Source organism: Thermobia domestica, chromosome 15 (genome assembly GCF_964235325.1).
Source record: "Thermobia domestica chromosome 15, izTheDome1.hap1.1, whole genome shotgun sequence".
Classification (NCBI taxonomy): domain Eukaryota; kingdom Metazoa; phylum Arthropoda; class Insecta; order Zygentoma; family Lepismatidae; genus Thermobia; species Thermobia domestica.
The window spans coordinates 1183515-1196884 of record NC_137468.1 but is presented as its reverse complement, the minus strand read 5'-3'; the positions used below and the strand labels follow the sequence as shown (position 1 = coordinate 1196884).

Below are 13370 nucleotides of genomic sequence, written 5' to 3'. Positions count from 1 at the left end.
TCACTTTTATTAACTAGCAGCCTTAATATTGGAATAAGGAAGAAGTTGGCCAAGCGCTATATATGGAGCATTGGACTTCATGGTTTAGAGACTTGGACATTACGGACGTTAGAGAAGAAATATTTAGAGAGCTTCGAAAGGCTGATGGAGGAAGATGGAGAAGATAAAATGGACAGAAAGAGCAACAAACGAAGATGTTTTAAAACGGATAGGAGAGAAGAGGACGGTTTTAACCAGCATCTTTCACAGAAAGGCCAATTGGATCGGACACATCTTGCGAAGAAATTGTCTTCTTCATACGCCACAGAACGTAAGATGGAAGGAAAGCGAGGAATAGGAAGAAGAAGAACATAACTGATGAATTATTTGAAAAATAGAAGAAAATATTGGGAGATAAAAGAGGAAGCGGAGGATCGGGAAATGTGGAAGAAACATTTCCAGGTGCAAACCTAAAAAACCAGGACTTGTCAAGAGGCAGAATACTTAATAATAATAATAATAATAATAATAATAATAATAATAATAATAATAATAATAATAATAATAATAATAATAATAATAATAATAATAATAATAATAATAATAATCCTCCAATATTCTTATGGTTTAAGTAAAAATGTCCAAAGATGATACATCTACCAGTCGATAGACCTCATTGAACTGAACAAAAGATAAGCGTGAGAGTAAATTATCATGCGTAGTTTTTGAGAAAATGGAGAAAACCAGCTTTTTTCTGTAAACCTAAAAATTGATGCTGTACAAGAATTATTCTACTTATCAAGATGAAATATCAAGCAGGACTGCAGCACACATACTATAGTTAATGGAGTTTATGATTAAATGTTAAACTTTAATTATTATTCGGCTATAATATTGTTCAAAGGTAAGACGTATATCGATCAATAGATTATATCCAGCTAAACAAAATAACATACTGAGGATAAATTATCATGCGTAATTTTCGAGACAAGTGAATTTTTATGGAGTGGAAAGTTTGTACTCCACTATCAATAATAATGACTAGTTTTTATTCTGCTAGAACATAATATATATTTATTTTGTAATACAAACACGCTGTTAAGTAATACATTTGTGTCTATTGTAGTTCATCTTCTAATGGTGACACTCATACTATAGTAATACGTGGTAACTCAGTGGTAGAGCGTTCACCTCTGCTGTATGAGGTTCCTGATTCGATCCCCGCTCACGCCACCTGAACTTCGTGGTGAACAAACACCGTATGCGTGGGTTTTCTCGGGTTTTCTTTTCCAGTTTCTGTTCCTCTGATTCCTCTTATTTTCTTCATTCCATTCTTTCATTCATTTCTCATCATCACCATCTCCTTTACCCTACCCAGCATATTCAAGAGACGTAAAACTTAAAGATTTAATTTCATTTTTACATACTACTAACAGTGAAAGACTTATTAGTGTTGGTAACAGTTCGCAATCAACATGTTTTCAACGTGTGAACTCGTTTAAGTATGCTGGTTTTAAATTTTGTATATAATAATTTTGACGAGTTGGTTTCGACAGGTAAGAATTACTCATTCATTTCTTCAACTTTCTGTTCTACCTGAAATTTTCTAACCCAGCGTTTCTCAAATTGTGGCCCGCGGACAAGAAATGGTACCCGAGGTCCCCTCTAAAAGTCTTCTTAGATTAAACCTTAGTAAAAATAAATAAATACATAAAATAAAATTGGCATCAATAATCTATCACTCTATCACACACCATAATTGATATTAAGCGTTTATACATTTTACCATCTAATAAGGTAAAGATTACCAAATTCTAATAGTTTATATAAATGTAAGACTGTAATAGGTTGTAGTTACCAATAATTATTCTAGCAGGCCTTGTTTCCATATTGTTAAACTAACACAGCTACACACTGAACAAGGCTATTTTGATAATAATATAAAACACAATCACAAAACATGTAACAGCTTCAACACTACAGGGTGTCCGAGAAGTCCTTCCCTGATTACAGAAATTGATAACTCAGGCTAGAAATAAGATAGAAATATGAAACTGGTGTTGAATTGTTTACAAACTATAAAAGTTTTGGTCACATCAGTACACTTCCACATGAGCACCCTTGGTAGCACGTAGCACATCTAGGCGATATTCAATTTACATCCACACATTAGCCAACATCACTGGAGGGATCGATGCAACGACTGTGGTTATTCGTTGCTGCAGGGTTTCAAGATCTGGTACACGTGTTCGGTAGACCTCATCCTTGACATAACCCCATAAAAAGAAGTCTAATGGGGTTATGTCAGGAGAGCGTGGAGGCCAAGCTGTTGGTCCATCACGACCAATCCATCGCCCAGGAAATGTCCTATCGAGATAGGCACGGACGTCCAAACCCCAATGAGGTGGTGCACTGTCTTGCTGAAAAACGACATCGGGGCGATACTGAAGCAGCTGAGGAACAGCATACAGCTGCAAAATATCCAGGTACACTGCAGATGTGATGGTATCCTCAGCGAAGAAGAATGGCCCGATAATTCGATCGTGCAATAACGCGCACCAAACATTCACCTTTGGACTGCCGCTGGTGAACTCCCTGACCTCCCTGGGGGTTTCTGAACCCCAAATGCGTACATTATGGCGATTCACTACTCCACTGACAAAGAATGTCGCTTCGTCGGAAAAGGCAATTCGTCTGAGATAACCATTATCGTCCTCAATACGTGATAGCATTTCGACCGCAAAGTCATATCGACGTGTACCGTCGTCGGGCAACAAGGCCTGAACGAGTTGCTCTTTGTAAGCACGAAACAATAAACGTTTGTGTAAAATGTCATGGATAGAGCTTTTTGGCATCTGTAATTCACGTGAGGCCCTGCGCACCGATTTCTTAGGACTTCTCAGAAAAGACTGCCGCATAGCCTCCACCGTGTCTGCTGAGGTTCTTGGTCGACCAGACCTCGGAAGGTCAGCAACCGACCCTGTGTTCTTGAACTTCTCATACCAGGCTTTAATGCTCTTGACATCAGGTGGAGTCCTCCCAAATGTTGGCTGGAACTGTCTCTGCACCGTGGTTGGTGATCGTGTCTCATGGTACCACAGGACACACTGTGCCTTCTCCTGCTTGGTTGGCATGGCTTCTTGGGCTTCTTACTTACGTACTACAAACCTAAAACAAACAAAATTGAGACTTGGTAAAACAGAACAAACCTAACACAGACAAAAACTTTTATAGTTTGTAAACAATTCAACACCAGTTTCATATTTCTATCTTATTTCTAGCCTGAGTTATCAATTTCTGTAATCAGGGAAGGACTTCTCGGACACCCGGTATGTCTTCATCAGACTTTCCCCTTCTTCTGGCTTCTAGGAAATTGACCACCTCTTATATAAGTTCTGGAGATCACGTTTCTACTTAGGCTTCGCTCTGCCCAGAACGGGACAAATCACATAATAGGATGGGATGGAGCAGAAGTCATAGAAGCAGAGAACAAGACTTTAGTGAGAAAAGGGAAAGAAACTAGGAAAATTATGTAGGCAGGAGACAAGACAATGATTTGAAATGGAGAATTCGTCATAAATAAAGAATGAGAGAAGATTTTATTTAAAGAAGAAAAAATAAAGAGAACAAATGAAGAAGGGAACCAAAAACAAGGATAATTAAAGAACACGGATGTATTAAGCAAAAAGGTATTTTTTTTTCCAACTGGATACATGTAATGCTTTAACAAGATAAAAGTAGAAAAAAAAATACAAGGATTAATTTTAATGAAGGAGTGGAGGCTAAGTAGAAAGTTGATCTGGAAGTATATACAAGGTGACTAACTCCCTAAAAGTCAGAACAAGTGAAGTCTGATGAAGACACAGTTAGTGTGTTGAAACTGTTACGTGTTTTATGATTCTGCTTTATATTATTATTACAATAGAATTGCTCAGTGTGTTGGTGTCTTAGTCTAATAATATCAATAAAGTTAGAGGAATTTTAAGTAACCCTCAAGAAAATAAAATTACAAACACGAAAACGTATATATATATATATATATATATATATATATATATATATATATATCGGGTGTTGCAAAATAGGTGTTACAACTCTTGGGAGGTGACTCCTGCCCCTGAGACAAGAAAAAAAGTTCTCTTCAACTTTCTGCTATCGGACATAGTTTCAGATCTACAAGGTGCCGAAAGCGTGGGAAAATGACTTTCGGACGCCAATAGTTCGGAAACTATCTAACATAAAGAGGGCGGATAAAACATTCACTGAAGAAGTCATACCTGCTCTATTGAATGTTGTATGTTTCACAATCCTACCATGCACGCGCAAGGGATTCCCCAAAGGAACGTAGGGAGTCCCGGATAATCTGCCAAATGAAAATTGGTCTAAATGGATATGAATTGATAGGGTTTCTACCAGGTAACAATAATTCGTTTGTCTTAAGTCGATATCTGGAGCAAATACAAAATGACGGACACTTTCATGCCCGTTGTGTGTGGTTGCATAATCGCCAGGTACTGATGCTGGCCAACAGTGACGTTCTGAGTATTAAGTGTAGCGAATTTGTACTCAAATGCTCTAGAAAGACATCTGTAGTGTCGGTAGAGCATAACAGATGAAGCAGGGTGATTAACATGTATGGAAACACTTAACGAAAAATGCCCAGAAATGCACTCATACTCAGTAAACGTGAGTTCAAAGCGTCGGAAATGTAAGGATTAGCGTCAAGAACATGAAAGCCATTGCCAATTCACCAATAATATTCTTTCAAACCGATGCAATATGATGTGCACGGTTGCATACCAATAAGGATGCAACAACTGAGACCAAGTTGAAATTGTGCAATTGGACTCACTAAGAAACTGGGTAAACTAAAGGAATGTCACTAGTGGGATCGAATGAACGATATTGAAATGTGGCCAATGTGTGTGTTGATATCAACATGTAGCTAATGAACAAATGTCAACATGTCCCACTACTGCTGGGACATTGTCCCACGTGCAAAAAATAGGAAAATAACTACTCGGGTCTTGAATCTGAGCCCTTGGACTCCCAGTAGGATTGGAAACTGCGATCACGCGAGCACAAACGAGCGCTCTAGCCCTGAGGTTCAAAGGAGCCTCACTTTCTCTGTATTCATTTCTTTGAGGAGTACCCACTTTGTTTGGCAAGCCCTCTTGTACAGCCTCCCGACATACTTGTGTGTTTCATTTTGTTACTCCTACTGCACAGTTGTAAACAATCAGAGCTTTTAAGATGTTTCTTGCTATTTCTCATGTCGTTTTATTTTCCATATGTATGGTGTTTCAGGTGTAGTGTTAAATGTGCCAAATCGGTACATTTTCGTCTTTGTCTTGGCATGTGCACTGTGTGTAAGATACGAATTTCTGGAGGTATTTTCCTATATTTCGAGTTTGTTATATGTCTCAGAAGACGTGGGACATGATACAAGTTGGTTATTTTCACGCTCTATCAGAATTTGAACCATTCATTAAGAGATTTCTTTTCATATGTGTCGACTGTGGGACAATGTCCCAAACAAAGAGGGACATTGATACAATCGTGTTGTAGTTACGTTCTACCGAAAGGTGCAACAGATGTAATAGCAGAATGTACAATGTTATTTTCCTAGTTTTCGCACGTGAGACGGTGCGACATGTTGACATTTGTCCATTAGCTACATGTTGATACCAACACACACATTGGCCACATTTCAATATCGTTCATGCGATCCCACTAGTGACATTCCTTTAGTTTACCCAGTTTCTTTGTGAGTCCAATTGCACAATTTCAACTTGGCCTGACTTGTTGCATCCTTATTGGTATGCAACCGTGCAGATCATTTTGCATGGGTTTGAGGGAATATTATTGGTGAATTGGAAATTGCTTTCATGTTCTTGACGCTAATCCTTACATTTCCGACGCTTTGAACTCACGTTTACTGAGTATGAGTGCATTTCTGGGCATTTTTCGTTAAGTGTTTCCATACATGTTAATCACCCTGCTTCATCTGTTATGCTCTACCGACACTACAGATGTCTTTCTAGAGCATTCGAGTACAAATTCGCTACACTTAATACTCAGAGCGTCACTGTTGGCCAGCATCCGTACCTGGCGATTATGCAACCACACACAACGGGCATGAAGATGTCCGCCATTTTGTGTTTGCTCCAGATATCGATTTAAGACAAACGTATTATTGTTACCTGGTAGAAAGCCTATCAATTCATATCCATTTAGACCAATTTTCATTTGGCAGATTATCCGGGACTCCCTACGTTCCTTTGGGGAATCCCTTGCGCGTGCATGGTAGGATTGTGAAACATACAAAATTCAATAGAGCAGGTATGACTTCTTCAGTGAATTTTTTATCCGCCCTCTTTATGTTAGATAGTTTCCGAACTATTGGCGTCCGAAAGTCAATTTCCCACGCTTTCGGCACCTTCTAGATCTGAAACTATGTCCGATAGCAGAAAGTTGAAGAGAACTTTTTTTCTTGTCTCAGTGGCAGGAGTCACCTCCCAAGAGTTGTAACACTTATTTTGCAACACCCGATATATATATATATAATTTGCTTTCGAACGGTACAAGAGTAGGATGGTTCGTAGAACATTCACTAAAAAGTCGTCTCCACAGAGAAAAATTTGAGAAACACTGTCTTAGCCCATTCTTTCTAAGTGCTCTGATGAAGACGGTAGGAAAAGGAAAGTAGTCAAAATTATTAACAACAAAAATAGAAAATAGCATGTTAGTTAGGTATGTTAACTATGTTAATTTGCTGTACATGTATTGTAAGATTAACTTTATAGTTCCTGTTTTATAACAAACATGTAGTCTATTTCTATTATGTGTACTCACTTCAAAGGACCAGTTGTTGTAACCGAGAAGAGTACCAAGCCATCCAATAATGCTGTTGAGGAACCCCACACATGCCACAAACGCTATAATATTGGCTATGATTCCTAGAACTAGTTGTGTAGCGTCGCTGGCTCCCCTTGACGCTGCATCTAAAGCATTCGCTGCACCCCTAAAGGAATAAGAACAAAAAATATATTTATGTCTTTTTACTGTGTTTAAGAGACATTTTAATTGTCATGTTTAACGCTGAAATTAAGTGTGAAAGGGACCCAAATGTTACCGGAATTTAGTAATGATAAAATTCACATTTAATGTTAGGTGTTAGAAACTGAATTTCCTTAAAAGTACTGTTCATTGAATTAAATACACTGGTCTAAAATGTTTTCCACTTTGAGGGAGTCCTAAAATTCTTGTAGACCCATGCCTTTTGCAGTGGTGCCCACCCCCCTTTATGTCTATGACGCACCCCCCCCCAATTGTCTATCCGTAGGTGTTCTTCCATGAAAAAATCTTCTTTTCGATTAATTTTACTCCCCCTCATCAAACATATTTATATAGATTTTAACCCCCCAAATATTTCAATGACGCAGTTTGCGTCATAGCCCCCCCTTGTGGGCACCCCTGCCTTTTGCCAGTTTTATTATTTTTTTATCTGTTCCATGTCCGAAAAACATAATCTTCTAAGGACTTTTTCATTTTGGAAGAATAAAAGGAAGTTGAATGAAGTGAGATCAGCTAAACACGCTGAGTGGATAAGTTGAATCATATTGTTTTTGGTTAAAAAGTGTTTCACACTGAAGGCTTTGTGCGTAAGTATTGCTGCACCTCTTTTTGTTAGCAATTCTCCGCTCAAAATCTATTGGTAGAGCCCCAGGACACACTAGACAGATCAAGAAGTACGTCAATTGTTTTGTGACGATCTTTCAAGATCAGTAAATGAATTTAGAGATGTTCTCTGCCGCCCCGAATGCCACCCTGAGCAAGATTGGCCTTCAAATTCAATTCATCATTCTTGAAGTGGAAAAACCACTCATAAACTTGTGTTATTCCTAGAGCAGCTTCTTTGTAAGCTATTTCACACATTGCCACTATTTTCCTTATTAATTTCTTTAACATAAAACGCAGCATCATAACAAAAATAAACGAATAAACGAAAGACGCTTAATAAATATAATAATAATACACCGATTGGCAATCGGCAGACTGATGCAATAAGGTCCCCGTGAGAGGCATCTAGCGGCAAAAGTATGTACTACCACAGTTCGCCCACCAGAAGATGATTCTGGTATCTCTTGAGTTCCTCTATGTATGTTTACGGTGCACACTATCGCCAAGCTGACTGCTGTTATTAAAGGTAATAGGATTATATTTTGTGATATTAAGTTCCTAGGCATATATTTCAGGGGTATAGAACATGCCAAATCCACTTTTCACCTTTGTAAGGAAACGAAAAAAAGTGAAGCTCTTATGTTTCAGAATTGTTGAACAACTTTTTATTATTTTTTTTTCAGTGGTAGATTTCACTATCTGCATTAAGTAGTGACCACTAAACAACAACAACAACAAAAAAAAAAAAAAAAAAAAAAGTTGAACTATTCTGAAACATAAGGGACTCACATTTTCTTCGTTCCCTGACAAAGTCGACAAATGGATTTAGTAGGTTTTGCTTCTATACCCGTGATTTAATATTTTTATTTTATTGGAATAAAGAGAAAAAGTTAAAAGAAGAAAAAATTATAATCTAACACTTTGGGAAGAAAGAAAGTTAAGAATAATGGTGAAACTGATGAAAAGTAAGGTACTGTTTACCCTCGAACATTAGGTCCCTCGACACTTCTGCGCATGACAGAAGTAGAAGAGTCCATTACGAAAAATGGGTATGTGTATGTACAGACAACATGTGTTCGTTTTCTCCTCTGGGAGCGAGAGAAAGAAGGTTGGAAGTTTAAACATGGTTGCCAGCCTACGTAAATTGGTCCCAGGTTAGCAATACATTCTTGTTAGGTGATGATGTCACGCAGTGAACAGAGCGCGCGCATTTTAAATGCAGCCTAGCATTGTGTTTTAGGGGCTTCGACATGTGATGGATCGCGCCAACAACCCGCGGGAGAACTTCAGTTATTGTCTTTCTGTACAGTACACATACGCTTGTGCGTGTGGAGTTTATTGTATTTTTCTAGTTCTTTCTCTTATCTGTTTCGTGGTTATGCTTGCGTGAGCGCGTGTGTGTACGCGTGTCGTTTTGTTATTTTATTATGATGGAGCCAATACCGTCAACCAGTGAAAGCAAAGTATTGTGCTTATCCCCGCCTCCAAATTTTGAATTCCTCTTTTTTTTTTTTTTTTTTTTTTTGGTTCATCTTGCAACGTAGATCCCCAGTCATGCCCTACGGACAATAATAATCGGTAATCGTGCTTTCAGTGCTGTAGGCCCACTTTGATTTCATTCTCATATTATTATTTATAAAATCTTATCAGGTATAGATTTACTGCGCCGGGTTGGTAACACTGCAAACAATACCTTTACCGCCGACATGAATAACCAACGCCTTCCTTCCTTTTCTTTTTCTTTTACAGTCCATTCCTTTCATTAAGATAGACTCTTCTTGGCACTCTGCCAACTAGAGGTCTCGGCCGAATGGGTAAACAGTATATGAGGACACTTTCAGGAGAAGAGAGGTAATATTTGGGATTTTTTTCATCTCCCATTGTAATAAAGCTGTGCACCAATTTTTACAAAAATCTAAGATCGTCAGGTCAGATTTTGTCATTTCGTTGGTTGATTTCACATGGAATGTCTCGTATCAAACACGGTTTAAACACCAGAAAATCTACGTACTATAGTATTGTATTTGAGATTTTTTTTTCATTTATGGATTCTGCATTTGTATAATTTACAAATTATTTTAGCTGGTCAGTCTATAAATTAGTGTGACGTGTACATTAGACTCTCCGGAATATTCTTTGTTCTATTCTCTCCTTTGCACTATTTGGTTCCAGAAACTGTATCCTGTAAAAACCAGGTTTAAAATGAAAAGTATATACAGCTGATTATCGTTAATTTAAATTTTGAAAATTTGAAATATTGGATAATTTAAACAAAAGTTTATTCCTTTTGGAAACAACGGTAAAAATCGTTGGCAATTCGAACTTTTGAACCTCCTATTCGGATAATTCAAAGTAATAGTGTAGATTGCAAACAGGAGAATGCAGTTTAAACTGGTTTCCAGTTACAAAGAGGTAACAGTGGAGAAGAATGACATAAAAATACAATCAATCTAATTATGATAAAGAAGATGAAAACGGGATAGGTGATGAAGTAAACAAAGAGGATGTACTTATCTGAATTTTTCGAAATAGTTGAAAATGACGGTTCTTACTCATGTATGAGTGAGATTCTGTGTGCTAACTCAGTCTATAAAATGGTACAGTACTTAAGTGTGTTTTCTATGGTACATGTGGTTTAATTTATGTGCGAGTAAATGTTCATTTGTGGTATTGCTTCGTATACAATAAACATGCTGTCATAAAGGTAAAATCTATTGCATATTAATTTTATTTCACGTACATAACTTTTGTCCACTTGATTTTAGATACAGTAAAGCTAAGATTATTTATGTAATTGGATGTCGTCGATAGCGAACATCGCATATCATCCGGAAAAAGACTAAAACTCAGGTGCAAACACGGAAAAAAAAAATACTTCGGCATAAAAATTGTTTTATTGCACAAAAACATAATAAAAATTTTAAAATATCTTTACTTTACGTCTAAATCACTAAAATAAAGAACAATAAACAAAAAAACAATACTGTACTGTAAACCTGTCAGTAATTTTCAACCTTCGCACTGTAGGACTTAATGTATTTTCCTAGTTGTTGGCTTCGATTAAAATTAGTTTTCTGAGGTTCGTAATTAACCCTCCAGTGGTCGCCCACGGACTCTTGCGCCGCAGTGAACGATGAATGTAACTTACTACTACGCAAATCAGTCTTCCCAATTCCCGTTTTTCATACCTTGCAACAATCGGTTTCTGCTTATCAGACTAGAGCTGCATTTCGAAAACGTGGAGACTACTGTTGGAAATATTGATTTTTACAATGCAGTTTATTTTTTACTTTTCAGAACATACAATACTTATTTCATGCGGAGTGTCAGTTGTAATTACTTATGAAAAATAATTGATCGCGACTGTACCAAGGTGAAAATCTTTTTCGCGGCACTCGCGGATTATCCGCTCACGTGTAATCGTGGCTTTACTGTATTTAAAAATACATGTTTTTAAACTATTTCGAATTTGGGATAGTTTTAATGTTCTACATGTTTTCTTGAGCTTCGAAGTAAAAATAGTACGCTGTAATATAAGTTTGTAGAAAAGTATAAGACTTGTTATATAAAATGTAAGATATAATTTGAATTATTGTTAAGTTGCTGGCTTACCCTCTGGGAATCTTAATATTTTTGCCTTTCGTTTTTGATTCTTCGGTTTCTGGATAGAAAAGCTTTGCGTAACATAAAGCAGCGGGGGCTGACATCACAGACGCCGTCAGCAGGTGAGATGGAGAAACTCCAAAGTTAATGTAGGCAGCCATTACAGATCCTAGGAAGAAATGCAAGAAGGTAAAAACATGGAAGAGATTCTTTTATAACAAGCAAACTTAACCAAATATTTTAGGGAATCGGAAGATAGGACAAATAGGACGTATCACATATGATTATCTAACATAATGACACGACACAACCTATCATTAATAACAACTAATCGATCGTATAGAACACATTTCAGAATTAGACAGTACTAATCGTCGAATGAGAATCAGAGGAACGTAACTCCATTTTCGTAGCTTTACAGGCGAGAGGACAAAAATATTACAGTGAAACCTCTCTAAAGCGGACAGCCGTGGGGAATAAAAATTGTCCGCCATAGAAAGGTGTCCGCCTTAGAGAGGTTTCAATATTTTCATACGTAAATTAGTAAACAAGGTAATATGCAATTAGAAAAATATTTCTGCATGTGAATAGGAGTCTATCACCAAAATAATACTGTACCTGCATTATCCTCCGCCATCCAATACTCTATGTTTGAGGCACAACGTGGAAATAAGATGTTATAGTTCTCTGTACTTTACACTTATCAACACTTACTATGTTTACAGTATGTCACTTTAATTGAGGTCCAATAATATTATTTTTGGGACAATGTGCGTAACCGCGGGCAAAAAATATCAAATTTTATCTTCTGCTTGGTTAGAGATTCCAGCGGGACAGTAGTATAACGTGTCATCCCAAACAGCGGGCAACTGTCAATCATTTTTGTGTCTAAAACAGCTTGGAAGGGAGTGGGATGCAAAGAACATGAGAGTGTTGTTAAACAGAGACGCTTCGTCTGGGTTGCTGAGCACAGTTAAGGAGGCAATTGTTGTCACAATGCTTCCTTGGTGACACATGTATGAATTACTAAAAATGTATTTTTACTATACTTTTCAACTTGTTTCTAGAGAAAGTGTCCGTAATACGAAGATAAATTATACCTATAAAAGACAGAAAAGACTGTCCGTGTCCGTACTAGAGAGTGTCAGCTTTAGAGAGGTTTGCCAATATGTTTTCTCCTATTACAGTGTTTGGGGATTACAAAATATGTCCGTTACGGGAGGTTTCCGCTTTATAGAGGTGTCCGTTAGTAGAGGTTTTACTGCATTTTCCTAGAAAGATGTGTTTTTAACAAGATTGCAATTGAGCTATATTACAACAGATGATCGACAAGGAAAACAGACGGCGTTACGTTCCATTTACACCAAGCGAGGCTTTCAAAATTACATCCAAACATGAAGAAAACGAAAACCACATTTTTGGAGCTACATTCCTCTAGTTCTCATGCGACGTAATGTGGATGTATCCTGTGATGATCATCAAATTTTATTTTTTATTTTTTAATTTTCATTTCTCACATATTCCTGGGCAAGATACTCGAACTACAATAGTTCTCAAAACTTGAGCTTAACTTCTAGAGATACTCGAGAATTGAGACTCAAAATCATCCTGACAAAGGGCGATTCAGTATTTAGCCAGAAATATACATGAGAAATTTATTATCATTACGATTACAGAATATACCCAAGTTAGTATTGTGTTTAATTCTAACTTTAATAAATGAACCACAATATAATTCAATGAAAGTAGGACCCAAAATATAACATTAGTAGATTTTTTTATATCTTTCTAATTTACATTCTATGCACTATCTTTTCATAGTTCTAATCTTGCTTTTAAATCCTGATGTTTGTTCTGAAAAATCTGAAGAAAACTATGACAACACCTTTACAAATTTCCTAGATGTTCATAGACATTTTTACGGCAGCTTTCTTGCGAATCTGGGAATTGGAACTATAAGCAATGCACTTCATGCATCAGTATCTCTAGAATTATGTAACATATCTTCAAGTATACAAATCTAGTGCAGACTATTTTGATATTTAAAATTGTATTCATGTGTTATCCGTAGGATGTCGTTTTCAAACTCACTGTCATACACAATG

General features: G+C 37.0%; 1 protein-coding gene across 2 annotated transcripts in view; it reads right to left on the bottom strand.

Annotated features, from left to right (window-relative positions):
- Positions 1-13370, bottom strand: part of LOC145672027 (putative transporter YutK) — a 134154-nt gene that overhangs the window by 9872 nt on the left and 110912 nt on the right. For both annotated transcript variants that reach the window (XM_081741220.1, XM_081741221.1), the window contains exons 9-10: positions 11275-11434; positions 6835-7003 (exon numbers count right to left, since the gene is read on the bottom strand). In XM_081741220.1, coding sequence (XP_081597346.1) covers positions 6835-7003; positions 11275-11434 — 329 coding nt within the window. The remainder of the gene's footprint in view (positions 1-6834; positions 7004-11274; positions 11435-13370) is intronic.